Source organism: Chlamydomonas reinhardtii, chromosome 9 (assembly GCF_000002595.2).
Source record: "Chlamydomonas reinhardtii strain CC-503 cw92 mt+ chromosome 9, whole genome shotgun sequence".
NCBI lineage: Eukaryota > Viridiplantae > Chlorophyta > Chlorophyceae > Chlamydomonadales > Chlamydomonadaceae > Chlamydomonas > Chlamydomonas reinhardtii.
Window position 1 is genome coordinate 7,744,409 of NC_057012.1, and position 27,973 is coordinate 7,772,381.

The following is a 27,973-nucleotide window of genomic DNA, read 5'->3' on the forward strand; positions in this document are numbered from 1 at the left end:
AGGCCTATGCAGGCTTCCTGAGGGAAAGAAGGCGCTGGATATTTGCACAAACGAGTAGAATAGGAGGCATTGCGGGCTTGGCGGCTTGGGGAGCACGCGGCACACCAGCTGGCTGGGAGAAAGCGAGTCACCACCCCCGCGGCTGGGAGCAGGGCGAGCGGGCGCAGGGCGTCACTGCGCCAGATCCAGTGCCCGCGCAATGGGGCCCGCAATGGACTTCAGTCTGTTCTAGACATATGGTCGGTCCACTCGTGAGCTTTCTTGCCACTCGTGCCCTGTGTATTCCATTATCTTCCTCGCAACAGGCGACCCTTAATTACTGCAACTCTTTTTAACCTGCGGTGCATCAATCGGCGCTGTCAGCCATATTACAGTGTGCGAGCTAACAAGAATGATTTAACACGTTCATAGGCTTACGCGGCAGGATGAGCTTGGTGCCCTTCTCTCAACTCTGGCGCGGTGTGCGCACGCGGGGACCCGTAGAACAGGCATCCAGCAGCTCTAGTTCATCATCTAGCTCAAGGCGTACCTGGTACGCTCCAGCGCGATCGCAAACGGGCGTGCAAGTGGCTGCGTATGAGCCCACGGCTGTTCTCCAGCTCGCGCCATCAGCAGTTAGCCGGAGGAGCACCCCAGTTCGCTCTTCCATCATAGCTGACCTCTCCAGCTCCGGATCTGGCGATGGCGAGGGGGAGCGCGGGGACGCGACCGGAAGCCGAGATGAGGCGTCGAGCGCTTTCGCTGGGTCGTCAAAGGTCTTGAAGATTAATATCGACTTGCTGCTGGTGCGTACGATTCATTAATAACTATAGGCGCACGCAAGACCTGTATCAAAATGCTTGCTTGTCGGCTTCCTGCCCTGCAGTGGCGCTGCCGGACGTCACGGATCCGCGCTCGTCAAACTCTTGACTTGAATGAGCGTAAGAGCTTATACAAGGCCGCGGAGGATGGTCTACGGTGAGTATGCCCAGAGGTCGTGAGTGGTTAGTGGCCCGCCACACCGTGAGGCCTGACCCTCCCTCGTGCGTGCCTGCCGCAGGCGGTGCCTGGCGCTCGATCCCGCCGACCCCCGCGCATACGTGGTGCTCGGCAAGACTCTTGTGCAGCAGAAGCGCTATGATGAAGCGCGGCAGCTGTACCAGGATGGCTGCGCCAATACAGGTGACCCTCCCTCCCGCCCGAGCGGCTCATATGACTGTCTACCTGTGATGCCTGTCGGGAGCGCTGGGAATGCTTGCACATTCAGACGTTGGCTTACAAGTGCATATCGTACCTGGTGGCAGGCAACGTCAACCCATACATTTGGTCAGCATGGGGCTGGCTAGAGGCGCGGACAGGCAACGTGGAGCGCGCGCGCAAGCTGTACGACGCGGCGGTAGTGGTGGACGGCACGCACGCGTGCGCCTGGCACAAGTGGGGCATGCTGGAGAAGGGCCAGGGCAACTTCACACGAGCGCGCGATTTGTGGATGCAGGTGCGCGGCGGCTGGATTGGCGGCCGCGGCACCTTTCGAACTTACCCATCTGCCGAATCCCGGGGTCATGAGCGTACGCCTTCACACCATTGATACTTAGTGTTTGCCTGGTCAACATGTTGCCCTTTCCGACCGACCCGCCGAGGTCAAACGCTGGGTTGACATGACCTAGCCTCACGCCTTTGCTTGTTGCGGCTACTTGGTGTCTTCAGGGCATCCAACGGTGTCGGCGGAAGCCCCAGTCGCAGAACGCCTACCTATACAACGCACTCGGCTGCATGGCAGCGCAGCTGGGGAGGGTGGGCGAGGCGCGGTCCTGGTTCGAGGAGGGCACGCGCAGCGCGGAGGGGGCGGCCAGCGTGGCGCTATGGCAGGTGCGCACGCTGGGGTCCACAACGACCAAATGTCCCAACCCCTACTGCTTTTGCTACAATGTGCACGCCATGTGTATCTTAGTACCTTTGTGCGCTTGACATGCAATCGTTACCTACGCCCTGCGTACAGGCGTGGGCGGTCCTTGAGGCCAAGCAGGGCGACCCGACTGTGGTCCGCTACCTGTTCCGGAAAGCTCTGGGCGCCAACCCACGATCACGGTGAGGGGGTGAGAAGCTGGCTCTGCATGCAGCGCAGCCTGGCTGTCACGGCAATGGCGCGTACGGTTGGTTCATGGGCGTGCCGCTGACCCAGGAATTACGCTGTGTCGGGTGCGCAGGTACGTGCACCTGGCCTGGGCGCTGTGGGAGCGCCGGCAGGGCAACCCGCAGCACTGCCTGGCGCTGCTGAGGCGCGGCTGCGAGCTCAACCCTACCGACCCAGCGCTGTACCAGGTGCGTGCGCGCATACGTGCGTGTGTGCGTTTATGTGCGTGCAGGGCGTTGCGTCAATGGGGTGGGACATGCAAGAACTGGTGGTTTTTGTGAGGTGCACAGGCTATGCGCGAGCTATTGCTGTGCTGGAAAGTTTTGTTGCCCCATCTCGCCTTCCCTGTGCAGGCGTGGGCGCTGGTGGAGAAGCAGGCGGGCCGCATCGAGCGCGCGAGGGAGCTCTTTGAGCAGGGCCTGCGGGTGCGTGCAGGCGGGCTGGGGTTTGCATGGATGGAAGGAGCTGCACAAGCGGACATGCAGACTGGATCGGAGGGTCACGGTTTTGAAGATGCCATGACTCCGTACGCGCTGGCACTGTTTCGCTTAGCCCCGTCCCCAGTTTCCACAACTCGTCTTGCCGCAACTGCGGCTCTGCTACTTCACTAGAGTCTGACAATACACACTCCCACACCCTCAATGCCGCAGGCGGACCCCAGCGACCTGTACATGTGGCAGGCGTACGGCGTCATGGAGGCGGAACAGGGCAACATGGACCGCGCTCGCCAGCTGTTCCAGGAGGGCGTGTGGGCCGACCCGCGCTCGCCCTCCACCGTGTACGTGTTCCACGCCTGGGGCGCGCTGGAGTGGCAGGCGGGCAACGTCCAGACGGCGCGGGAGCTGTTCAAAGCCGCTGTTCGGGTGAGTCAGGCCGTTCAGCCTGATACCTCTACTGAGGCTTGCTATGCAATACTTGGCCGCGTGCTGTTTACATGCGTTTGGCTATCACGAAGAACGCCTGTCGCAAGGCTGTATGGCTGGCCACCATGAGCTACCGTGCCGTATTTGCTCACCTATGAAGCTATCTCCACCACGCAGGTGGACCCCAAGAGCGAGACCACGTGGGCATCCTGGATCGCCATGGAGTCGGAGCTGGGAGAGATTGAGCGCGTGGACGAGCTGCGCATCCGGCAGGCGGAGCGGCAGTGGGAGTTCGTGGTGCCGGCCGGCTTCACTACGCGGCCCGCACCTGGCCTGGTAGACACTCTGGCGCGCTTCTTCTCAGCGCGCGGCTTTGGCAGCGACGGCAACGGCAGCAGCAGCAGCAATGGCGGCGCCGGCGGCCAGCAGGCGGGGTCTGAGGCGGCAGCGGGCATACGTGCCGCTGACAGCGTGGACCTCACAGTAGACGGCGGCGGCCAACTGCGGTTCAAGGACGTGGAGCGGCTGGTGGAGGTGAGTGGACTTTACGTGTGCGAAGGGTTGTGGGCATGGGCTAATTAGGCCAAACCAGGAACATTGAGCCCTGGTGATAGCACTCCATTCTACTCGTTGTGTAGGGAGCCTCTATGCATCGCTCACCTCACGCCCTCGACATAATCGTGTACAGAGCAACGACCTCTCTGCGCTACCGGATTTCCTTTCATCTGATGACGACGTGGAGGCATCGCTGCGGCCACCAGGGGCGGCAGGCAGGCGCCAGCAGCAGCCGGCCGGGTCGGGGACAGGAGGGGACAACATCAACGGCAGTGCGGGTTACGGCAAGCTGCAGGTGCCCAGCCTGGTGCCGCGGCCCAAGGCTACCCCGCTGAGGTCCATGGGATGAGGCGGTGGAGGCACTACAGCAGGTGCAGGATGCATCAGCAGCAGTTGTTCTGAACACTGAGGAGATGCGCCGGGCATGGCAGTGGAAAGTATGCGCCGGTCGTACGTACATCATGGCGTTGAGGCGTGCTGGCCAGCTGCACTTGCTTTACTTTCAGCCGCGTTGACTTGGTGACACGCGGCATGCGCTCATTCAGGAGCAGCTGGGCAATTCGCGATCGGCAGCGCTGCAGCCCGGTAGCGGCGGCGGGGGCCCTGGTGTTGGCGGCCGTGCGGGCCTTGGCGCGGGGCCTGGCGGCGGATGTGCGCATTGTGTAGACGTCTAAGACCACATGCCATAGGCGTTGTGCTAACCTCGGTTATGATGGCGTATGGCCTCAGGCGCCTAGGCGCAGCAAGGGACAGCGTGGCGAAGTCCCGAGAGTGTATGGCGTAACCCCAGATCAGGGCAGTAGCCGAGTAGCGTTCATGAATCAAGCTGCAACGGCAGCGGGTCCGCGGCTGGTCGAACGCAGCTAGCCTGCGTGAGAGTCTGACAGAAACCTGGTTTAGGATGTGCAATCGGCTGGCGAGTTCACGCATGTACCGACATCCTTTCTGCCTTGCCAATCACACGGGAGTCGACGGCCACAGCGGATGGTGATATACCCCTGATCGCACGGGAGTGCAACTGCCAGCGACTGCGTGTGAATAGGGACCACCTGTGTGCGCGTGCGCGTGTGTGCGTGTGTGCGTGCGTGCGTGCGTGTGTGTGTGTGTGTGTGTGTGTGTGTGTGTGTGTGTGTGTTAAAAAACGAAACGAAAGCCCGCCCAATGACGCGACGGAGTTACTTACCGATACCCACCATTTTACCGAGCGTCGCGTGACTGTCGTGACCCAGGTAGTCATACTTACCCGCGATAAGCCTGGAACCCCACGGGCGACCATTCGGCCTGCCCCCGCGTTGCACCTGTATGCGTCCATGCTCCATATGTGTGTGTGTGTGTGTGTGTGTGTGTGTGTGTGTGTGTGTGTGTGTGTGTGTGTGTGTGTGTGTGTAGCCTAGCCTACCCCTGACGTATTGCGCGCTGTTTCCTGCGCACAATCCCATGCCCAGTCATGTTACTCGGCATATCCGCGCTTTGCGCACGAGGCCATGTGCTAGGAAAGGCCAACAACCGCCCCACGGCAACATAAGTCACGGCGACCTTGGCCCATGCCGGGCCCATAAGCGTTCCGACAGCTGCCGACAGGACTCCTAGCCCAGCCACCGCTGCGAAGCACTTCCTCAGCCATGCGCAGCGGACGTACGGTATTTCTCGCACGTCGATGAACGGTCAGACGTACACGCGTACAAGCCGCATCACGCCGGGTAATGCTGCCCTCTGGCCGGTCGTCAGTAGACTGGAGGGCAAGCTGGAGGGGGTGCAAGACGGTACCAAACTCGCCGACGCACGCTGTCATGGCAAACACGTTCCCAAAGGCCGTTGGGACCTGCCTTGGGCCCTGCGCTATAGCCGCTGCCGCCGTTGGGGCCACCGTGGTCGATGACGAGGGGCGGCAGGACAGTCCCAGGCCTTTCTGTTGGGTATGGGCTCGTCTGGGTAACTGGGGCTCTTGGGATAGGGTGGCGTCCCTCGTAAAAGGCGTCCTGTACCGTACCGGTAGTCCTGGCAGCAGCTCAGCACCAACAAACGCTCGGCGAGACCACAAGGGTGGTTTAGATTCCCCGAATCCCCGCTTGGTCTAGAATGGTCTGAGATGGTGCGGGCTTTGGCTCAGGTAGCCGAGGTGGCGAGGAATCATATGCAGTCTGGCCATGCGCGTGTGCGAGTGTGTGAGGGTTTCAGGTGGGTGGCGAGGTGTGTGTGTGTGTGTGTGTGTGTGTGTGTGTGTGTGTGTGTGTGTGTGTGTGTGTGTGTGTGTGTGTGTGTGTGTGTGTGTGTGTGTGTGTGTGTGTGTGTGCGTGTTGGGAGGGGGGGCTCGGAGGGTGGGAATTTCGGGGATCGGCTGTTTTTGAGTGGTTGGGACTACCCTTTTCCAAGTCAGGAAGCGTGATGTGTGCACGGGTTGGCTCGCGTCTGCTGGATGACTGTGCTGGGGTTGGCCCAGGGATGCGGGATGAGCCGGCGACCAATGCGTGGATGGCTGGGTCGGGTCGGCCCGGAACTGTTGGATGCCCGGGCGGGCACTGTCGCATACCCCGGTCGGGTCGCCCCCAGGTAGTCAGATTATGTGGCCGGGCTATGCTGGATGCCCGCGTCGGCCGGATGAGTCTCCGACCCCGATGCGGTGGATGGCCCGCCCAGACATCCCTCCCACCCTCCTGGGGGCTCGACGGAGCTGGCTCTCATGGTGCAACGGGTTCAATTGCACGGGAAGCAGCTGCAGGACAGTTCAACGATGGTAGCATACTCCATGCCATACATGGAAATGATCTTACTTGAAGCTGTATTGTAAGGAGCGTTCAAACATGACCGAAGGCCTAGCGGGCCTTGGGCGTGGCGCCCGTGTGTTTTACCGGAAGGATGCTTCAACCTGGCAACAGGGCGAGCTCGTTTCTCTGAGCGATGGGAAGGCGGCAATTCAAGTTGGAGGGCAATCGCTGACCGTCGCTTCTGACCTCGTCGTCGCTGCGAACCCAGTGCTTCAGGATGGTATCCCTGATGTGGTGCAGCTCTCTTACCTCAACGAGCCGGGCATTCTCTACAACCTGGAGCACAGGTTCGCGGGGGCTACAGCTTCGATCGCTCGCCTGGGTTTGGAGTTGTTTGCAACTACTTGTGCAACACTGGGCGTACTTGGAGTGCACATACTGTTTCTGAGCGCGGGCGGCGCGTTCGCGGGTGTCGTGCGCGGGCGCGACAAGCTCCTCAGAGGAGGGCTGGAAGTGCGTGCCACGGAGGGGCATGCATCCCATGGCTTGTTCATGGGGCAGTCAATGCGCAGGAGCTGCAGGGATGGGTTCATCATAGCAGGGTCAGGGTAAGCGCTGGCGTGGTGCTGGCACCCTGCAGGTACAAGACGGATGATATCTACACGTGGGCGGGCCCGGTGCTCATTGCGCTCAACCCCTGCAAGAACCTGCCGCTGTACACGCCCGAGGTGGCGGCCAACTACAAACGTGAGTTGCCCTGCGAAGGACAGAACGCAACAGCGGAGGCTTAAGGACGGGCACGGAACCCTGCTGCTGGGCTGGCTGATTGCAAGGTCGATGAGGCTTGTTGGTCCGCTCTCACATTAGGCCGTCGCGAGGGCACAATTGCGGTTACGATGCGCAGAGACCAGATGCATTTGCCTGGTCAACTTTGGTGCTGGTGACCAGCATGCGATGGCAGTGTGTGGCGGGCGGAGCAACGCGCAATGGCGACTGCTGTGCACACAACCGCAGAGGCCGCGCGGGAGTCGGTGACCACGCTGGCGCCGCACATCTACCTGGTGGCCGCGGCGGCGTTCAGGCAGATGCTGCGCAACAAGTGCAGCCAGAGCCTGGTCGTCAGCGGGGAGAGCGGCGCAGGTGCGCGGGCAGAATGCATGAAGTCAGACCGGCTTGCCGGTTTTTTGGGGTGCGCCTGCTTGTGGTGCTGGTGGGCGGCTGCATGCCAGCGCGCTGGCGACGTGCGGGCTTGCAAACGATGGCGGAGTCACGGCTGCTGGACTGCGCACTGGGTTCAGGTTTGCGGGCGTGAGGGCACCGGCACTCTCTGCTCCGTGCAGGCAAGACGGAGACCACCAAGAAGGCGATGCAGTATTTTGCCACGCTGGCGGGTGGCACGGGCGTGGAGGACCAGGTGCTGGAGGTGAGGCGCCCTGAGGCCGGAGGCAGGGGGGCGGAGGCAGCCGGGTTGGGGGGGCGGATGGGGGCATTGCGAAGGCCGGCAGGTCATGGAACACTCGAGGCCCATGGTCGACAGTGTAGGGGCGCAAAGGGTTGGGATGACTCGACGTGTGGGCGCTGACAGGGTTGTATCAACGTGTCCTGTGCAGACCAACCCCATTCTGGAGGCGTTCGGCAACGCCAAGACGCTGCGCAACCACAATAGCTCGCGCTTCGGCAAGCTGATCCAGATTCACTTTAACGGCAGCCACCACATTTGCGGCGCCAACATCAAAACCTACCTGCTGGAGAAGAGCCGCGTGTCCATGCAGGTGGGCCGGTTGGAGGCGGGCGGGCTCACTAGGGCGGGCCGCAGTGCAGTTGGGGGCACTCGGATGAATGCCGTAGCCCTGATGAGATCCTGGAATTTTCTGAGTCTGGACTCCCTTGCGTTATGTGCCGTGTCCTTCATTCCCGGCAGCTCAAGGGCGAGCGCTCTTTCCACATCTTCTACCAGCTGGTGCGCGGCGCCACACCGGCGGAGCGCGAGGCGTTCCGGCTGCCCGCCAAGGTGCAGGAGTTCCAGTTCCTGTCGCAGGTGAGCGGTATGGGGGGGCCGGCGGAGTGGCGCGGCGTGGGGCGGGATGCAGTGCGAGATAAGGGCGTCTCTTACACGGAGCCTAGCGGGCAGGTCGGCATAACTTTGCTTGTGGTGCCTGCAGAGCGGCTGCTACGACATCGCGGGTGTGGACGACGCGGCGGAGTTCCGGCTAGTGCGCAAGGCGCTGGCCGACATTGGCGTGGACGCGGAGTCGCAGGCGCAGCTGTTCACGCTGCTGAGTGGGCTGCTGTGGCTGGGCAACATCGAGTTCGAGGAGAGCGGCACCGGGGACAGCACCAAGGTGCACCGGCTGGAGGACGTGGGGTGGGCGGGTTGGTGGCACTGCAGCGGTAGGGCGGGGGACTCCGCCGGTGGACACTAGGGGATTGTCCTTCACTTGATCGGATCACACACTTGAGCCCGAGCCCGTTGTAATTAGCCTGCATGCACGCTACACCGGTTCCCCCGCCCGCACAGGTGCACCAGAACGCGGCGCTGGACAACGCGGCGGTGCTGCTGGGCGTGTCGCAAGAGGCGCTCATCACGGCGCTCACCACGCGCCGCATCGTGGCCCCGGGCGAGGTGGTCATCAAGCTGCTCAAGGTGGGGGCAGGGCCGGAAGGCGGGGGTGGGGCCTGCCGTGCGCCCGGTGGGAGCTGTCGCGTTGCATGGGCGCAGCCGTACTGGGTGGAGGGGTCAGGTGGTATGTCGGACACAGCTGCTGTGGCGCATGTGGTGATGCCCCGGGTTCACTGCGGCGGTGACTGCTTGTTATGATGCAGTGTTTGGCTGGCGATGACGTTATGCGGCGTACTGTGTGTTTGCTCATGTTTATAAGTGCACTTGTGACCACATTTTCACCCACAGCTGAACGAGGCGGTTGAGGCGCGCAACTCGCTATCCAAGGCCATCTACTCGGCGGTGTTCAACTGGATCGTGACCCGCATCAACGCGCGCCTCAGCCTGGGTGAGCCGCAGCGGGGAAGCGTTTGCCCTGCTTTGGGGCATCTGGACTCTGGAGGATGCTGGGTATGGTTGGGTACTGTCTGGAGAGGTCCGACGCGAAGTGGCCGTTGCGGTGCCGCAGGGGGCCGGTGCCTCGACTTCTCCCCCTCCCCATCCGCCACCGCGCTTGCAGGCAAAGTGACGTCGGGCCTGTACATCGCCATCCTGGACATTTACGGCTTTGAGCAGTTTGACCGCAACAGCTTCGAGCAGCTGTGCATCAACTACGCCAATGAGCGCCTGCAGCAGCAGGTGGGCGGTTGGACTGGTGGAACTGCAGCTGGCTACGCTGCATCGACGGGTCAAGAATTCCATGCATGTGTGCCACTCGCTCACGGTACCCCGATGCCCCTGGCTTACCCACCTCTGTCTTCCCGCAGTTCACGCACCACCTGTTCAAGCTGGAGCAGCAGGAGTACGAGAGCGAGGGCGTGGACTGGACCAAGGTGGAGTTCATCGACAACCAGGAGTGCGTGGACGTGTTCGAGACCATGCCGCCCAAGGCAAGGCGGATAGGCATAGCACCGTGCAGTCTGGGGGCTGGTGTAACTGGCTGGCTGCATCGTCCTGAGCAGGATCTTACGGTATACACAAAAGTGCTAACAGCAGACGCGTTAACAACGATTACACTCCCCGCAGGGCCTGGGCATCCTGGCGGTCATGGACAGCCAGTGTAAGTTCCCGCGCGCAACCGACAGCACGCTGCACACGCAGCTATTGGACGCGCTGAACTCCAAGTCCCACTTCGGCACCAACCCGCGCGTGCCGGGCAGCTTCATCGTCAAGCACTATGCGGGCGCAGTGCAGTACGACACCACAGGGCTGCTGGACAAGAACAAGGACACGCTGGGGCCGGGTGCGTGCGTGGTGCGGTGACGCGTGTGTTAAAGAGCACAAGGAAAGCGTGTGCGGTGACGCGCGCGCGCGTGTGTGTGTGTGTGTGTGTGTGTGTGTGTGTGTGTGTGTGCGTGTTTACCGACATTGTGTTGCCTCCACTCCTGCAATGCTCCTGGCCAGTGGCCAGTGGCCAGTGGCCAGTGGCTATGTTGTCGCATTGCACGGCCCGCCCTCTCCCCTCTGCAACGCCCGCGCCGTCACCGCCCCTCACCTGCCGCCCCCAGACCTGATCCAGCTCATGGCCAGCAGCCACAAGCCGCTGCTGGCGGAGCTGGGCGGCGCCGTACTGGAGGAGGCGGAGCGCAGCACCAAGAAGGGGCAGACGGTGGGGTTGCCAGGGTTATGTTATCCCACGACAGTAATACCGTTTTGTTGCCGGGGCCCCTCAGGCCATCAGCAGTAGGCGTGGAATCTGAGTCAACCCGGGTGGCGACTTTGCACGGCGCCTAATGGCTTGCACCCGGATTGCCCCACAGGTGATCACGCGCTTTGGGCAGCAGCTGCGCGAGCTGGTGGCTGAGCTGGACACCACTGGGCTGCACTTTGTGCGCTGCATCAAGCCCAACATGCAGCTCAAGCCCAACAGCCTGGAGCCCGTGCCCACGCTGCACCAGCTCAGGTGCGCACGCCGGCCCGGTCGTGGGCCGTCAATGCTGCATGCAGTGTGTCTTGTGGTGTTTGGGCTTCACACAAGCTGCCAATCGCCACGCCGCATGCGCGCTTGCATACAGGTGCTGCGGTGTGCTGGAGGTGGCGCGTGTGGCGGCGGCTGGCTTCCCCACGCGCTACCGGCTGGAGGACTTCGCGGCGCGCTACAGCACGCTGCTCACGGCGGAGGAGCAGGAGGCGCTGAAGCGCACGCAGGGCAGCGCGGGGCCACGGCAGGTGGGGGCGATGGGGTGTGCGTGGAAGGCCCTGTGCCTTTTGGAGGCCTGCTAATCTGTTCGGTCCGTCATCCCTCATGGCCACACACCGCTGATACCCGTGTCGCGGCATCCGCAGGTGTGCCTGGCGCTGCTGGAACGCTTCGGGCTGCGGGTGGGGCAGTACCAGCTGGGGCGGACCAAGGTGTTCTTCAGGCCCGGGGTGCTGGGCCTGGTGGAGGACAGGTGCGCGTGCAGGAGGGTGGTGGCTTGTAGGTGGGGTTGCCCGGGGGCATCCATGCGCTGTAGCGCGCAAAGGACCTTGTGTGCATGGATGGGTCCCAGGTGCGCGGCGTGCTGATGCGGCCTAACGGTCCGCCTTTGCCTTCCGCAGGTGGGCGCGCATGCAGGCGGCGGTGCTGGCGGTGCAGGCGGGCTGGCGCATGTACCGCTGCCGCTCAGCCTACCTCCGCCTGCGCCATGCCGCCGTACTGTCGCAGGTGAGCGACTGCACCTCCCCCAGCTTGCACGCGCTGTGCTAAAGTATGTGCAGCCATTGCTAGGGCCGCCCTTGCGTGATGCCAGACCCCACCACCCCTCCTCCCATGCCCATGTACACGCGCACCTAGACGCAACAGTGCCCACTGCTCATCCCAACAGTCGCTGTGGCGTGCACGCGGCGCCCGGCTGGCCTACCGCGAGCTCGTGGCGCAACACGCGGCGGCGCTGGTGCTCCAGAGCGCCTGGCGCATGCGGCGCGAGCGCAACCGCTTCCGCAAGGTCATGTGGGCGGTGGTCACCATCCAAACGCGCGGCTACCGCACCTGGAAGTTCGGAAAGTGGCTCTCGCGCGTCATGCAGGTGCGTGCCCGCCGTATGGCGACAACGCGATTAGCAGTGCGCTTGGCGTGGTGGTTTGTGCTGTCTTTCAGTCGGGGTTGAAAGTGCCTGCTACACCCCGCCCCGCCCTCCTGCGCAGGAGCGTGACCGCGTGGAGCTGGCGGTGGAGGAGACGCGCGTGAAGCACAAGCTGGAGGCGGACTGGTTCAGCGCGCTGCGCACCGAGTACAGCGTGCCCATGGAGACCGTGCCCGTGGCGCTGGCGGCCTGGCGCGAGTGCTGCGCCGCGGGTGAGCGGCGGTGCGGGTGCGGATGCTTGGGGACGGACGGGGGCAAGAGTTCGGGTAGAGACCAGGGTGCGAGTCACTGCCAGTGGCCGAAGCGGTCTGTCATAGTGACGGTGTCGCACTGCACATGATGTGGTACAGGCGCGGACAGCGTCGACAAGGTGAAGGAGGCGTTGGTGGTGTGGCGGACATCCCTGGAGGCGCCGCAGCAGCCGCAGGTGGCGGCTACGGCAGAGGGCAACGGGGCGGGCGGGTCGGGCGCGGCCGCCACTGCGGTACAGCAACCCCAGCAAGCGCTGGCGCCAGCCGTCGCAGCGGCAGCCGTCGCGGCGGCAGCCCCTGCAGCGCCGGCCGTGCCCGTGCTGCGGCAGCCGGTGATGGTGATGACGCCCGCAGTGGTGACGCCGGCAGTGGTGAACCGCTTCGAGCTGGCGCAGGAGCTGGCCATCCAGGTGGGCGGGGCTGGGGCAAGGCTGCCAGGGTTACCTCCGACTGTGAACCGAATTTGCAGCATGTGGGTTAGGCATTATGCAGTTTGTACATGCGCTGCCAACCCCGGCGCACTCCTTGTGTGGCCCATCGGTCGGTACAGGTTGAACGGCTGAACCTGGAGAACGTCAAGCTGCAGAAGCAGTTGACGCTGGAGCGCAGCCTCACGCAGCGCTACCAGCACAAGTGCGAGGAGCAGAGCGTCACTTGGCTGGAGCAGGTTCGCCTGCTGCAGGCCTACATCCAGAAGGTGTGTGCGTGTGCGTGTGCGTGTGCGTGTGCGTGTGCGTGTGCGTGTGCGTGTGCGTGTGCGTGTGCGTGTGCGTGTGCGTGTGCGTGTGTGTGTGTGTGTGTGTGTGTGTGTTGTGTTGTGTGTGTGTGTTAGAAAAAAACAACAAAACGAAGCCCGCCCAAGCGGCGCCGGAGTTACTTACGGATACCTACCGAATACCGAGCGTCGTGTTGCCGCGTCGACCCCGGTAGTCATACTTACCCGCGAAAAGCCTGTAACCCTCTCGGGCGATCGACGAACGATCTGACCCCGAGTGGCACCCATATGCATTGTATGCGCCGCGCCCTGGGCGCGCTACAACGTTTACCCAGCACGCCTACGTCCCATATTCCCGCCCGCTGGTCATAGTCGAGCTCACCTACGGGCGACAGGGGAAGCGAGGGCAAAGGGCGGCAGTGTGTGTGTGTGTGTGTGTGTGTGTGTGTGTGCTGGGCACGATGTATTTGATGATGCAAACGGGGTGCTAGACTGCTAGCTCAGCAGCCATGCGCCACACTTCTTCATCACGTCTTGAACCGCTCCCATGCACCACCTGTCCTGCCTGCCCGCAGTGCCGCGCCATGTTCGGGGACAGCCAGCTGCCGCCCATGCCCAAGCAGGTGGCCTCGGCCACACAGCCCACGGAGGCGCGGTCACCCGGCCCCAGCGCTGGAGGGGGGGGCCATGCAGACGAGGACGCTCCGCTGGCCAGCGCCGCGACCCCGGGAGCCGTGTCCGCTGCGCGTGCGTCAATCGAGCAGAGCGCGGCGGCCATGGCAGTCGGTGCAGTGGTAGCCAACGGTGTGACCGCCGGCTCCGCACCGCCGCCTCAGCTGCTGCAGCCCGCGGTGGTCAGCGCCTCCGTGGAGACGCAGAGCACCGTACCTAACGCATCGTTCTCCACGCAGACTGAGGTTCTGGCCGCGGTGCCGAGCTCCTCATTTGCCGTGCAGACCGAACCCGAGCCAGCGCCAATGGCGGTGGCCTCGGCGTCCACCGGCATCCAGCACAGCACGCCCAGCACCTCGCTGGCCACGCAGACGGAGGCAGCACCCGCGCTGCCGCCGCCACCGCCTACCAGCTCAGCCGCGACTCAGACGGCTGCGCCGCCGGCTGTGGCCTCCACGAGCACTGCGACTGACGCGGAGATTGCACCGGTGATGCCTGCAGCGGCGGCTGGCGCAGTGGCGGGATTAGCAGCTGGCGGCGCCGCTGGTGCCGCATCCCGTTCGTTGGGGGTGGACGTTGCGCCTGTCTCGTCACAACCGCCGCCCGTATCGGCGTTCGCTTCGCCTGCCGCAGGCGAGCAACTTGCAGGTGCCCTTGAGTCGCCCAGCGCCTCTATCCTGTCTGAGTCGGTTACAGGCGACGGCGCGCCCGCTTCGTCAGCCACTGCACGCAGCGCGGCGCCCGCCAGCGCCCCGGTTCCGACCACCGCCAGCCAGCGATACGTGAACAAGCTCGGGGAAGAGCTGGAGCGGGTGATGCAAGGTGAGTGGATGTGCCAACCTGCAAACCGCAAAGCATTCCCGCTCTGTATTCCATGCGCTCGGTGACTGATCCAGGCTCCGCCCAAGCTGCAGTGTCATTTGTCCCGAATGACAATCCTTTACCCGGGCGATTTTAAACCGACGTGCCTCAATTCCCCGCTGTACTCCACCTTGCGAGTGCAGTGCTGCCGGATGACGTGTCGTTCATCCGCGAGGTGCACGACGGCGCGGTGGTGGCGCCCGACATGGACCCGGGCGTGGAGCTGTTCAAGCTCAAGAAGAAGTTCGAGGTGTGGAAGCGCGAGTTCAAGGAGAAGCTGCGGACCACAGGTGCGTGGGCAGCGCAGGAGGGCGCCGCCGCCTGACCGCTTCTGCTGGTTGCCCTTAATGCTGTGTTGGTTAGCGGGTAACGGCGTCCGGTAGTCGTAGCTGTATTGGTGTCCCTTGCGCGGAGTTGCGCCCTGCCCTTATGTCTTGAAGTAACTGATCTGCAACTGAGCATGCGATGCCGCGCCGCGGTCCCGACCTCCCACACGCAGAGGAGGTGCTGCGCAAGATCGAGCACATGGAGTCGCGCAACCCTGCGTCAGGCGGTGGCGTGGTGGCGGGCGGCGGCAACGAAGCGCTGCGGCCCAGCCAGTCGGTTCGCGTGGCGGGGCCCACCCCTGGTGGCGGGCCACACTCGGCCGCGTCGGGGTCAGGCATTGGCCGGGGGCCTGCCACCACGTCAGGGCCCGCTCACGGCGGAACACCGCAGGCTGGTGCAGACAAGAAGCGTGGGGGCACCAGCAGCAAGCTGTTGGGCAAACTGTTTAGCGGGGGCAAGTAAGCTGTGGCAGGACTGCGCGAGTGCTGCTGATGGGCTGAATGCTGCAGGCTCTCAGGCGATTGCATGTGCATCTGGTTGGCTGGTGGATGCCGGACAGAATGGTAGACCTGAATATGTCAGCGGTGCCAGGGAGCGCTGAATCGGGGCGTCACTGGCGTGACTCGGATTGATGGCAGTGCCTGGATTAGCAATAGCGAGTGATTGGGAGTGTGTGTGCTGCAGCGTGCGTGCGCAGAGTCTGGAGGGCAGGGCATTTAGGGAGGTCCGTTGACGTAGGGAGCTAGATGGGTTGATCCCGTCTCAGCGCGAGCCTTAATACACCGTCCTGAGTGGTCGTCTGTTCTAGGCGCAAACTCAACACCTTGCTTCGGCGTGTGGGGACGCCGCGTTGGCGGGAGCCACGGATGGCCCTAATATCGTGGAGGCATGTCGCACCCGTGGAGGGCACTGTAAGGACTAGGTTGGACTAGACACCGAACGGAATCAGCTACACCCTACGGGACTTTACCAACCTGCCTTGACACTGTCCCATCACACACCGAACGGAAGGCACGTCCCACCCGCTGACCTGACAGGCCACTCAAAGCAGCCGCGTCCCTAGCAGAGCTACCCGAGCCAAGCTCCCACATCAGGGCTTGCATCTTCCAGGGGTTGGCCGGCGCCACTGGCGAGAAGGGCCCTAACCACGTTCTCGCTCACGGCATCTAGGGGCCAAAACAATGGCCTTGTTTTCAGCGGTTGGGGGGGGGGGGGGTTCCGCCCCCCAACCCCCACCGGACAGAGTAGTTGGCGAGATCCGTGGACCGTATGCACCCCGGAAACGCCCAATCCCCCCCCAGGACGTGTATTGGGGGGCGTTTCTTGCCGCTCCCCGAAGATGCAAGCCCTGCTAGGTTGCCTTGCCTCACTCTCTTCTTTACGTCCACTTTACTGAGGGACGATCTTACCACGCGAGGGGCCTGCGCGGCTGCAAACGGCTTGCCTCCCGGTTAACTCTCTTCTTTCAGTCCATTCCACCACCTTTGGAGTCTGGCCAACTGCAGGACGCATTCTGTGGCACTGTCGAATGCGGCGGTTGGTGGCGGGGGCTCGGAGTTGGGGGCAGGGTGGCTCGGGTCAGAATGATTGGTGCACATGAGCGCGGGAGCAAAGTCCTAATGAATAGTTCGTCATGCTCACTCATTGTTATTAGCGGCCTTGGGGTAACTCAATTAACACTAGAAGCAGAAAGCCATGACGGTTTCCGATGTTGCGCTGTTCACGTCAGCACCGCACTAGGCCTCTTCACTGTGAATGAATACGGCCTGGTTGAGTTGCCTCAAAATGCTCTCAACGCCTCGTTGGGGCGGAGTGAAGTCCGTGCAAGCAATCGTGCTCTGCCTGCTTGCTGGAGAAGCAAGCTGGCGCATATCTGTTAAAGCCGGTAGGTAATCTACCTGGATTATAAGTTCCCAGACCACCGTTCCTGCAACTTTGCCGTGGCTGACTGGCCCTGCTCCCCGGCTCGCCCCTTCTCCCCTCCCCGGCCCCCATCAACAAACTGAACGTCCCACACCTGCTTTTTAGAGCCGGCCTGGCGCGGGAAAGAAGCACTGCTTCAGTTCAACAGCTCGCTTCCATGCGCTGCATCTGGAATGTGCTCTATTGGCAGGACCAAACCGTGGACGGGCGACATCTACCCGCTTCACGGCAAGCATGGCTTCGGTTGAATGCGATGCCCAATTTGAAGGGGATTTGGATACGCTTTGCATGGGTGTTGCTGGCTTGCGCGAAGCTATTGGGGCAAACGTCACGGGGCAGGGCTCGCCCGCAAGGCTGTCCCCCGGAGGTTCACCGACCTCACCTGCTCGGGCGCACGATACTGCAGGCCTTCGGGAATGTCTTGCTGCACGAGCATTTCGGCAGGAAGTCATTCTAGTCAGCGAAAACCGGCTGTCGGCAGGCTTCCAGCTAGTCTGGAACGCGCTCGAGATTGGATATGACCACATTGTGGTGAGTCGTGGCCATCCGGGGCTGTCGGCCAGCGGGCGGGGCGATGGCCAGGACTCGCAGGCGGCGATGGTTTGCTTCAGGCACGGGCTGGGCAGGACGCGACTGCGTGTCGGCTCGCCCGCATTGCTACTGTGCTGTGTGGTGCGCCGCCTTTGGAGCGCATCTGCACGCTGCGCATACTGACTCGGTTCTGATTGCACCCCGGCCAGTCCGGGGTCCGGGGAGCACACGCGCAATGGGCTGGGTCGCTGTAAACCCTGGAAACCCGTCCGAGCCCGTGTCGTCCTCGTGCTTTACTCGCTCAGATTCAATCACTCCTCTGGTTCAAATTCAAATCCTCGGCTTGCAGCTCATGTCCACCAAGGAGAAGTGCCAGAAGGCGGGGCGGGTGTGGCCGCAAGTCTCGTGTATCTGGTCAAGCCAGGTGCGTGCGTATGTACAGGTGGTGGGCTTCAGGGGCTCGACGATGGGCCGGCGCGGCATGAGTAGCTGCGTGAGTTGGTTACAATCACACGGCACACCCGTGCACCCGTGCACACCAGTGCGTCCCTCACGACCTATCGTCAACGCAACCTCGTGCCCTGGTTCGGCTGGCTGCGTGCAGGAGTTCGCCAACTCGCCCAAGTACATGTTGGACAGGTAGGTAGGGCGATAGAGTGAGCATGGCCGTGCGTGAGGCGTGTTTGGACAGCCCGGGCGGCAGTGGCGGACCTGCCGCATGTCCGTGCCGCATTATGCCTGCTGCTGAGTGCAATTGCCGGGCTGTGTGTGTACTACCGCCCTGCAGGCACTCGTTCCTCCCACGTGCGGCGCGCCTTGGCTACAATGTCCTCTGCCTAGACAGGTGGAGATGAAGCGGGGAGGACGGGGGAGGAAGCTGCCAGTGCTGCCGTCACAGAAGCTGCTGGCAATTGTATTTGAGGCCATTCACGTCGTGCCTCAGATTGGACAAGCCCACACACCTTTGCCCCCCCCCCCACACACACACCATCGTGCACAGTGACTCCATGTTCCTGACTGACATCTACGCCTACCTCAAGGTAACAGCAGTGTCCACAGTCCGCAGTGCACAGACGTTTGGACCCTGGACGACGCGCCTGTTGCCTGCATTGCAATTCCAGTGCTGTTCGTGCTGACAGCCGGCCTGGATTGTCCGCAGGCTCCGCCACTGCGGGACATGGCGCTGATGGCGCTGAGGGACCCGGCCATTGGCTGGCTCAACTCAGCCATTATGTGAGTGGAGGCAGGGGGCAGAGAGGGCTACGGCGACCCATGGGATCACCTTGCAGAGTGATTCCTAAGCAATCACCTGTTCCCCATCTGCAGCTACGTGCAAAACGCGCGGCCAGACGGGCCATCCGTCTACATGCTGGCTGAGGTGATCGACCGCCTGGAGCGGTGAGGCAGGCCCGGCGTATGGGCTGGTGGGGGCGAGTGCGCCTGTGCGGCAGGACTCGGGGATGAGGCCGGGCCACCACTGGTGCCAGGCAACGGCACGCCGCCGCAAGGATAGCACGTGTGGAGCTCTGGAAGCACAGGCAGGCACCTCCCCGAATGTGCCGCGCAGGTGGGCTGAGTCTAGGGACGAGCTGAACCAGCGCGGTTGGCCAAGTGGGTGCTGGGAGCAGGTGAGCCAGAGCAGTTTGCACGTGCATGCACGCCCGTGCACGCCCGTGCACATGCTTATGCCCCCTCTCGGCTGACACATTTTATCCAAAATGCGAGAATGCGATGAACACGGAGACATAAGGTATTCATAACCGCTTTCTGCCCATGTGTGCATCCCAACCACGCTGCGGAATCAAAGATGGTCATGAGGTGAGGGCATGGCCGCATGGCACAACAGCCGAAGTTGGCTGGCACTTGTACATAGGCAGATGATGATCGCACTGAATGTCTTCCCGGGAGGCAAGGCAAGACGCAAACGCATTAATGACAGTACTCCCTCGCTCGTCGGGCCCATGTATGCACAACCTGCAGTGATGTGCTGATGGGGGCGGTCATTGGGCGGCCCATGACGTACGGCTGTTGGAACCGCGACAACAACGGTACGTCACAGGGAAGCCCCTGAAGTGTTCCTTACCTATGCAAATACCAGCGCAGTTGCGGTCAATGGCGATGGTGCCAGTGATGTGCGGCACCCGTTTATGGTGACGTGCCCCGCAGTGACGTACCGGGACGCCTGGGAGGGCGCACACAAGCGCTATTTCGGCTACAATGACCCCGGCGGCATCGCCATCACGCAATACCTCAAGGTGCGTGCGGTTGCCATGAACACATGCCTCCGTGGGCCTGCGCGGCATGAAGGGGTGCATGCGGAGCGAGGTCCTCGCCACCGCCTGGATATGGTATCTTACATGGCACCTATGCTGTTTTCTCGCAGGAGGCCCATTGGCCCTGGCCGGAGCCACTTCGGGATCGTGCGCCTGGCTTTGGCCGCGGTGAAGGCCTTTATTGTGAGTGCAACTGCGGCACAAGATGCGTTTGGCGCAGGCTGGCGCATACTGGTAGTGGCCTGATTCCCTAATGCATGCTGTCATACATCCCTACTATCCCCCAGGGTCACAAGTTATCCAGATCCCCAACACAAATGTATGGCCTTTCGCGGGGTTCCGGGGTTGCGCGCATGGGCTGCGCGTTTAATTACCGGGTAGTGGACAGAGGGTTTCGTGCCTGTGCTGTCGCTGCGCCGAGGCCACAAGCTCGCATGGGCGACAACGCATATGGCGTTGCCCAGGCCACATCTTCGCGTGGCAACAACATAGGAACACTGCAGGCGCACGCCACCCCGGCAGCCCGGCGCCTCCCTGAGGGACAAGTGTCGTCTTACAGCGTTTCCTCGTGTGCGCTGACGCCACGCTGAGCAGGGCGAGTGGCCGGCCGAGTTCGGCGGCAATATCTACGGCAAGACCGAGCGCGGCCCCAAGTCCAAGGAGTGGATGGGGCTACTGAAGGTGGAATGGGATGGTTTGCTGTTGAAGGCATGCATGCGAGATGACGTTAGTATACGGTTTCTTCCCATGCAGTGGATACCGTTAAACCAAGAACTTCGCATGCACCGTTGGCTGACTTCACGCGACGCTTATGGTACCTGCAGGCGGATGGCTTCGCCATCTGGGCTGATCCCGAAGACCCGCTACAGGTGATGATGTGTGGCAGCACCGGGTGGATGGATCGTGCGGGTGGATGGCTTGCAGCATTTTCAGCAGCAGGGCCCGAGATGCTCCCTCTAAACCGGGGCGCGGCGTGCTCCGTCTCAGAAGTTTCACAACCATATATAGCGTCTGTGCCCGCCGCAAGCGACGGGGGTTACAAGTGGTACTCGCATACGACGCACCGCACGGTTCTCCCCAATCCCAGGCGGCGGCAAACGCGGCGAACAAGGAGCTGTTTGCTTTCTACCCCGAATGGATCGGCGTTGCCTGGGACCAAGACGGCATGAGGTGAGTGCGTGCGTGTGGAAGGGCCATGGCGGGCGGGTCAGCAGGCGAGTCTTGAGGTGGTGGCGATGCGTAAGTGGCCTAACGGGTCTCCGTTTCTTTTTGCCTGCCGATCACCTACACCCACAGCGGCTATTGGAACCCAGCTCTATACAAGCAGTACGGCAACGGCACCAATGGCACTTCACCCTACGCCTTCGCGCACTTCTACCGCCTGTTCGGCGCGCCCATGAACAAGCTCACCGTGCGGGTGAGTCTGGGTGCTGGTTCGGTCGCTCTTTGCGCGCAGCTTCTCCCCTCCACTGCTCCATCTCCACTGTTCCATGCGCTATATAGCGGTTTTGGGGCGCTTACCTGTCGCCTGCCTCACATACCGTTTCCCCATGCAGATGGCAATGAACGGTTGGAACTGGGAGCTGTCGCACCTGCTGCACCCGCGCGGCGGCGTGTTCTTCGCCAGCACCGAGCACGCGCCCATACCCGACGTGCTGGTGTACTCGCCCGAGGTGGAGAACCGCGAGTGGATGTCACACGAGGAGTGGGACAAAGCAACCAAGGTACGAAGCCATCCACCTCGAGTTGATACGTACAGCTCAGCAGTCTTGCGGAATTGTTACAGGCCTTGACGCGGCTTGCAATGGAGATGGGGCGCACCGTCGTGTACCCCGCGCCACGCTGCAACGTCACCTGGCTGGGCGGCGAGCGGAACAACCGCCTGCCGTTGGACTACCCCTTGCAGTACCGGGTAAGCAGCAAGCGATCCTTACTGCTGCTGTCATGGTGCAATCTGGCCAAGCATGTGCATGTCTCCCTCATAGCTAAGCCCGTCTATCCGAACCATGCCGCTCCGCAGTACCAAGTCATCCCATACGCGCCCAGGGGTTTCGATGACAGCCGCTGCATGCTGGGCGGCTACCTCATGCAGGGCTGCATGGCAGCGCGATGGTGGGTATAGGTTTCTTTACGGGCCCTAGGCTGAAGGCAAGCAGGAAATGACTGCAAACGAACAGGGGGCAATAATACGGGGCCATGGACGCTTGCCTTATGCCCTGGTAAGTGATGAGAATTTTCGAAGAATGGTGGACAAGTCCACGCCACATTACTTAGCGCCGTCCGCACAGAAGAGTAATGGTCAAGCCCACGTGCGCTTTCAATCTAAATTTGCCGTCTTGTAACCTCCTCCCCACCACCCCCACCATTCCAGGTACTTTGCTGGCGGCATGTTCCCGCCCGAGTACGACCACCTTGTGGTGCACATCCGGGACAAGGCCGCGGAGCACCCCGTGGCTACCGTGGCGGCGGAGCAGCTGGCGAGGAGCTGGGACTCGGAGGAGCTGGCAAAGACGCTCATGGCGCAGCATGGTGGCCCGGGTGCGGGACTGTTCCATCCCAAGATAGCTGAGAAGCTGGGAGCCGCGGCGGTGCCAGCAGTGCCGGCTACTGCGCAGAAGCCCAGGGTACTTATAATCCCTAGCGTGCTGCAGCTCACCGATAAGGTTGGGCCGCGGGAGCAGCTGTACCGGGACCATGAGCGGGAGGACTTTAATGTCATGAGCTGTCCTTGGATCCAGAATAAACCGTTCATGTGAGAATCATGGGTGATGCACTGGAGCCTGCACTTGCAGGTAAAAACCGATGCTTTTGGACTCAGTCAAAAAGCCGGTTTGAGGACGCCAATGGAGAAGGAGTACGGCCCACAATGAACACGGCTTTATAGCTGCCTTCGTTTCACCTCAGTCCTTTGTGTAGGCGCGGTTTCATCTCGTGTTGGCAACAGGGGACGGTAGGGAGCCGCTGCCCAGGGCCAGGCTCTTCGTTGTCCCACCCAACCGCGCAACGAAGAGCAGCTGCACAGGGGGGGGGGTGGCCGCTGCATGCGCCGCTTGCGAGCGAAATGCGGCACGAGCCGCCCGCCCTGTCAGAAGGCTGGGGCGGGGCGGGGTCTCGGTCTTTCCCCCACCATTCCGTTGGCGCCCGCCTCGGTGCAGCATAAAGGGATGGTCGTGCAGGGGATTTCTCGATTTGCTACGGTTGCGTTGAGGTGTTGCAAAGGAATAGGGCTAGCAGTCACGAGGGTGTTGGTAGCGGTGCTTGGGTGTTTGTTGGCGGGAGGTTGCTTGGGTGTGGAGGGCGGCACTTGAGCCAGCGTGTGTAACAGTTTGGGTGGGGAATTGGTGGAGACCTTAAAGCGTGAACGCGCGTGACTTGAGACTGCAGGCTAACAAGAGCAAGGATGAGGGAGGGCCGGGCGAGCGGCCATTGCGGCCTACAACAGGATTTCATGAGCTGGAGCGCTGGTGCTGAGTGGTTTCGCTGTGCGCGATTGGCCCCGGTAGCAATCAGCAAGCCTGATTTGCTGATCAGACCTATTCATCACACTGAAGCAGGGCTCCTATCTTAATGTCTCCAGACATTGATCGGCCATTTTGGCCGTTTCCTAGACATTCCTTCCAGGGGTTAATGTCTGGGGCGAGACTTTGTTGGCCCGGGTTTGGGGCCGGTTTTGTCCGAACTCCTATGGAGAAGCCCCCCAACCGCCATGTGCCCAGACAAAAGACGGCGGCTACCCGGCCGTTTTTGTCTGGAGCTAGACATCACCCCGAAAACAAGAGACGACCCCTGGTTATGATGTACAGCGGCTCGCAGCAGAATCGGAAGCCCCCAAAAGACACCTTATCGCAGACTAAGCCACCAGGAGCCCCTACTCAGTAAGAAGCTCGGTCCGGTACGTAAGTATATCCATCTTTGCGTTTTCGTTATGTAGCGTTGGTATCGCACTAATCGCACAAAACTTGTTGAGGCAGCACGCCTGCCGCCCGTCTCATGCCTGCCGCCCGTCTCATGCAGAGACTACCTATTGTTCCAGCCAACTACACCTTAACCAGCTCCAGTGGCTCTGGCAACCTCACGGCTGCAGCCTAAACATGTGCCTACACCACCGCTCTATGCCACTGCTGTCGAGTTCACCGCTCGTTGTCGGAGTACGGTAAGGGCATTCATGTCTGCCTCTATCTCACTGCCACGAACAGCGCACACGATATTTGACCAGCTGCAGAGGGGAAGGAGGGCATTAGGGGCCACATTCAGTGAGTTGCCGGCATCGACATGCAGACAAGGACATACAGGAGACGTGCAGCAACAACATCATTACACACCCGCCAACGCAACCCCGCCCGCATGCCCCACACTTACTCTTTGATCTCATAACGAGGATCCCAGCACCCTGTCAGCTTGTAAAGCAAGGGTGCATCATAATAGCAGGTGTAGCCCAGCTCTTCAAGGTAGTCCATGCACACCCGCAGCGTGCCACCGGATCTGGTCCAGAAATCATGATACTCAAAAGACAGCACCTGCACCGGCGTAGGAAGAGGCCGCGCCATGAATGTGCTTGGGTGCGCCTACGGTACAAGGCATGCTGTACAGCAGGTGGGCAGCAGGAAAGCATGGCCCCCTGAACGCGACGCTTTGGTGGCATAACGCTTTCACCATACAACTGCATGCTGCGTGCATTCTCACCTCAGCACGGTGACGCCGAAGCGTGTTGTATGCCCCTGCCAGAACTGCTGGGTCGAAACCCTGGAGTGCACGCCGTGCATGCATATGGAAGGTGTATCAGCAGTATCAGCGCAGTAGGCTCTGACCATGTACAGAGGCGGTCTAGCCAACACCTGTACAGCTGCATTGGTCTGGCAGGCTCCCTCTAAACGCCGTTGCGTGCGTTGTGACCGAAGCCAAGTAGTGCCGATAAACCGGCGCACACGCACACCGTGAGCAGTTTGTAGTTGTCCCCGTTGTCTTTCGCACGGATACCATCGCCATCCCCTTTCCGGCATGCCTGCACACCTCTGTGTCAATCTTCAGGATGTCCACGTAAGGAATGACCGCTTCCCGCATGTAGATATCCACCGTGGTAATGTTCACGTCTAGCAGCGGGGACCAGCAGGACAACGGCCAGGTCAGCAGTGGGCATGTGCGCATGGCCGTATGGCACGCAGGCCGCCAACCAATTGACCACGCCCAGCGAACTTACCGAAGAGCTCGGTTGTAGATGCAAGGCTGCACTCCTCGTGCGTGCAGTTGGCGGGAAAGCGGGCGACACCGGTAGCATTGGAAACCGCTAACGGCAGGATCTTCCACCTCACCGCTGTGCCCTTGTCCGTCTGATGGAAGCAAGGTACAAGCGAGAGAAGGCAAATTTACGTTTTGAAACCGACCCCCTTCCACCTGAGGATAGAGTCTGCGGCGGCGAGCACGACCGGCAAGGGCAACGACCGGCACTGAAGACCCACCGTGCATGTTCGTACCTTTGGGGCGTCTTCTGGTCCATACAGTGCAGCTTTTGCGGCCGCGAGCGCGCGCTGGTGCCACATGGATGGCTCGAAGCAGTGCACGTCCACCTCCCTCTGGGGCTGTAGTGTAACGGGCTTGTCGGGACCGTGAGAGCAGTCCCAGCAGATGCCGCAGGCGCCAGGCCCATACAAGCCCCCCTCTTGGTGCGATTTGTGCACCAACTGGTTGTGGTTGCCAAACCCCGGCGCCCAGTAGTTGAGAGCGGTACTGGTGAAGTAGCCGCGGTTGCAGCCGATGTCTATTATTGTCGCTTTGCCCGCGCCATACTGGCCGAGAGCTGGAGGAAAATCCGGCAGGTGGTGGGGGGCAGTGGCAGCGTGGGTGTTGCAACATCAAGGGTTTGCCTGCCTGACTCCCAGGATGCAGCATAATGCGTAACACCGTGTAATAGCGCTGATAGTGTCCCCAATACCGTGTAAGAGCGCTGATAGTGTCCTTGCCCCGAAACACAACGCATGTGCTCCGCAAGTCACGCCCCAAGCCCCAGAAGTATCAATTACCAGCTAAATTCTGCAGCCAATGGTGCTTAGTACAAGCCGTGTAGCCTCGCCCGCTTTCATTCAGACGAGACATGAAAACATCAGCCTGCCAAGCCGCTGTGCGAGGCGAGCAGCCGTTCAAGCTAGCCCACACATGTTGATCTCTTTTTTGTCCACGGGATCGCTTGTAGCCCGGTGGAAACCAGCAGCCCAAAGCCGGTGAGAACACTAGCACAACAAGCGCAAATAGCGGTATAGTTTTGCACATATTCAAGCGTTGGCAAGTCAATGATGTATATGTAGGATTTGCGCAGGTTCACGGAGTTGAGAAGAACTGATGGGCCCGCGATCAAGAGGGTTGCGCGGTTGCAACGGCCGAACCGCCTGCTACTTCTCTCTTGACGAGCTCAATAACTTGAGTGTTCTGGTAAATTAAAACGCATAGCAGAGCTATACAGGGATCTGCAAAGTGATTGGCGTGTTTTTGGTGCGCGTTTCGGCTGGGGCTTGTAGGGGCTTGTGCACAAGTCGGGCCACATCGCGCGCCGAGTCATCCGGAAACTTTGCACAAGCCCAAATTTTGCACAAGCCCAAACCTCAAACGTCAACCTTCAGCCACCCATCCAGGCAGGGCCGGCACGGTTGACTTGGACTGGGTTGGTTCAAGCTTGCAGCAAGGGTTCAGTGGAAGCGCACGCGAGTACTTTACTGTACTGTTCGCCTACTGTGTCTGGGGTGGGAGCGAAGCAATTCAGGCATGTGGTGAGCCTTGGAGTGGTGGGAGCGAGAGTCGCTGGGGTGGTTGTAACGCACAGGTTACATTCACGCTCCGGCCACCACAAGACCCTTTTATGCCTCGCTCGCAAAACATACACCCCTGTATCGCATACGCACAGCCCGTCAGCACTGTCAGCTGGCTGATTGGAGCCCCGTATTATGACGCCGGCAGCCGGCCTGCGCCCGGTCGCACGCCGGGGCCGTGACTGGTTTACCACGCGGTGCGTGGCGGCGGCGGTGATGCAGGGTGCATGAGAGGAAGGTGCACAGAGGGACGTGTGTACATCATACGGGCTTTATGTCGCCCCTTTTGCTGTCCTCTGTCCCTGATGTAGATCACAGCCTTGTCACATAGCCTTACGGCCCCTGTGGGCGCCGGTCTATGGCACAAGAGCGTCTGCTCGCCTGGCTGGGCAGCGCTCAGGGCCCCACCATGGCGCCGCGGCCTGGGCTCCTGCGTGCTATGCCCTTCCTAGCGTAGCTGCAGTGGCGGCTGCTGGTATCATAGTGAGAGCTATTTGGGAGCCCAAGGGCCGACTTTGCACGCTGCGGAGGGGCCGGGCGGGCCGCGGTGGCACCGAGGTGGCGCGGCGAGGGTCGCCGCCGACGGCACGGCGTGGCACACCTGCGCCATGTGGCTGCTTGCCTGTGCGAGTATTTCATATTACATATATACTATGTATCTATGTTGCGTGTGGGGCAAGTGGCCTCGGGGCTGGTGCCATGAATTGTTTTCGCCTTTCCAGCGCGACCGACCGTCGCGCGAGCCACGCAAGGTCAGGCTAAAAGTCGGCACTTTCCTGGCGTCGGTTCCTCCATATCCCTATCAGCATATACGTTCATGTAAAAGACCATAAACAAGATACCTTGAAGTGGGGGTAGGCCGACTCATTCCAAGATGCGGACCCGCCAACCACCGACATGCCCACACGCGAACCAGCGATATGCGCCCTGCCCAGCCAGCATGCTGTGGGCATGCGTCTATGGTCACAAGCCTAGTCCAAGCAGGCTGGGGCATTTGTGGGGCCGCCACACAGGCGCTGGGCCCGTCTTTGGGCACTGCGCCGGGAGGGGCTGCCGGGCGCCCGGCCACCGTGTGGTCAGGGCACCGCCAGTCATGTCGGGCTGAGTGCCGTGTTTGCATGCCACCTAGTGTAGCTTGACATAGCGGGGCGGGGCAGGCGCGCCGCACAGCCTCCGGTGCACTTGTGCTACACGTGCTGCCCCGCAGCGGGCAAGCTCGCGCGGGCGAGCGAGCACGCCCACAAAGGCCTGCACTCCTGCGCGCCCACAACCACATGCCCTGGACCCTCTGGTGCATAGCAGCTGACATGTCACATCTGTGCCCCGTGTTATGACGCCGGCAGCCGGCCTGCGCCCGGTCGCACGCCGGGGCCGTGACTGGTTTACCACGCGGTGGCGGCGGCGGTGATGCAGGGTGCATGAGAGGAAGGTGCACAGAGGGACGTGTGTACATCATACGGGCTTTATGTCGCCCCTTTTGCTGTCCTCTGTCCCTGATGTATATCACAGCCTTGTCACATAGCCTTACGGCCCCTGTGGGCGCCGGTCTATGGCACAAGAGCGTCTGCTCGCCTGGCTGGGCAGCGCTCAGGGCCCCACCATGGCGCCGCGGCCTGGGCTCCTGCGTGCTATGCCCTTCCTAGCGTAGCTGCAGTGGCAGCTG

General features: G+C 61.7%; 4 protein-coding genes across 4 annotated transcripts; 3 read left to right on the forward strand and 1 right to left on the reverse strand.

Moving 5' to 3' along the window:
- Positions 1-233: 233 nt before the first annotated feature.
- Positions 234-4,685, forward strand: CHLRE_09g416200v5 (uncharacterized protein). Its single transcript, XM_043066380.1, has 11 exons — positions 234-785; positions 866-957; positions 1,040-1,161; positions 1,284-1,474; positions 1,687-1,848; positions 1,979-2,067; positions 2,187-2,301; positions 2,467-2,538; positions 2,764-2,976; positions 3,154-3,510; positions 3,665-4,685. Exons 1-11 carry the CDS (start codon positions 426-428, stop codon positions 3,878-3,880), a joined length of 1,989 nt encoding a protein of 662 aa, XP_042921676.1. The 5' UTR covers positions 234-425; the 3' UTR covers positions 3,881-4,685.
- Positions 4,686-6,243: 1,558 nt separating this feature from the next.
- On the forward strand, positions 6,244-15,745 carry CHLRE_09g416250v5 (uncharacterized protein). The gene is made up of 24 exons (XM_043066381.1): positions 6,244-6,583; positions 6,877-6,983; positions 7,251-7,376; positions 7,577-7,659; positions 7,847-8,008; positions 8,158-8,274; positions 8,399-8,578; positions 8,755-8,880; positions 9,145-9,244; positions 9,416-9,534; positions 9,663-9,785; positions 9,922-10,138; positions 10,404-10,504; positions 10,656-10,798; positions 10,911-11,064; positions 11,182-11,288; positions 11,437-11,542; positions 11,703-11,903; positions 12,022-12,172; positions 12,311-12,621; positions 12,762-12,908; positions 13,502-14,420; positions 14,603-14,749; positions 14,959-15,745. Exons 1-24 carry the CDS (start codon positions 6,333-6,335, stop codon positions 15,246-15,248), a joined length of 4,488 nt encoding a protein of 1,495 aa, XP_042921677.1. The 5' UTR covers positions 6,244-6,332; the 3' UTR covers positions 15,249-15,745.
- A 709-nt stretch (positions 15,746-16,454) lies between these two features.
- On the forward strand, positions 16,455-23,094 carry CHLRE_09g416300v5 (uncharacterized protein). The gene is made up of 23 exons (XM_043066382.1): positions 16,455-16,671; positions 16,815-16,937; positions 17,116-17,240; positions 17,590-17,664; positions 17,845-17,879; positions 18,028-18,084; positions 18,241-18,280; positions 18,400-18,473; positions 18,567-18,638; positions 18,808-18,868; positions 19,048-19,058; positions 19,221-19,288; positions 19,407-19,495; positions 19,624-19,696; positions 19,801-19,832; positions 20,108-20,194; positions 20,338-20,382; positions 20,601-20,683; positions 20,810-20,930; positions 21,070-21,237; positions 21,300-21,425; positions 21,534-21,625; positions 21,885-23,094. The coding sequence occupies exons 1-23, from the start codon at positions 16,572-16,574 to the stop codon at positions 22,267-22,269; spliced, it is 2,142 nt and encodes a 713-aa protein (XP_042921678.1). The 5' UTR covers positions 16,455-16,571; the 3' UTR covers positions 22,270-23,094.
- A 3-nt stretch (positions 23,095-23,097) lies between these two features.
- Positions 23,098-26,223, reverse strand: CHLRE_09g416309v5 (uncharacterized protein). Its single transcript, XM_043066383.1, has 7 exons — positions 25,531-26,223; positions 24,985-25,307; positions 24,711-24,840; positions 24,524-24,603; positions 24,197-24,256; positions 23,873-24,030; positions 23,098-23,729 (listed from the first exon to the last, which is right to left on the reverse strand). The coding sequence occupies exons 1-7, from the start codon at positions 25,601-25,603 to the stop codon at positions 23,624-23,626; spliced, it is 930 nt and encodes a 309-aa protein (XP_042921679.1). The 5' UTR covers positions 25,604-26,223; the 3' UTR covers positions 23,098-23,623.
- Between the last annotated feature and the right edge of the window lie 1,750 nt (positions 26,224-27,973).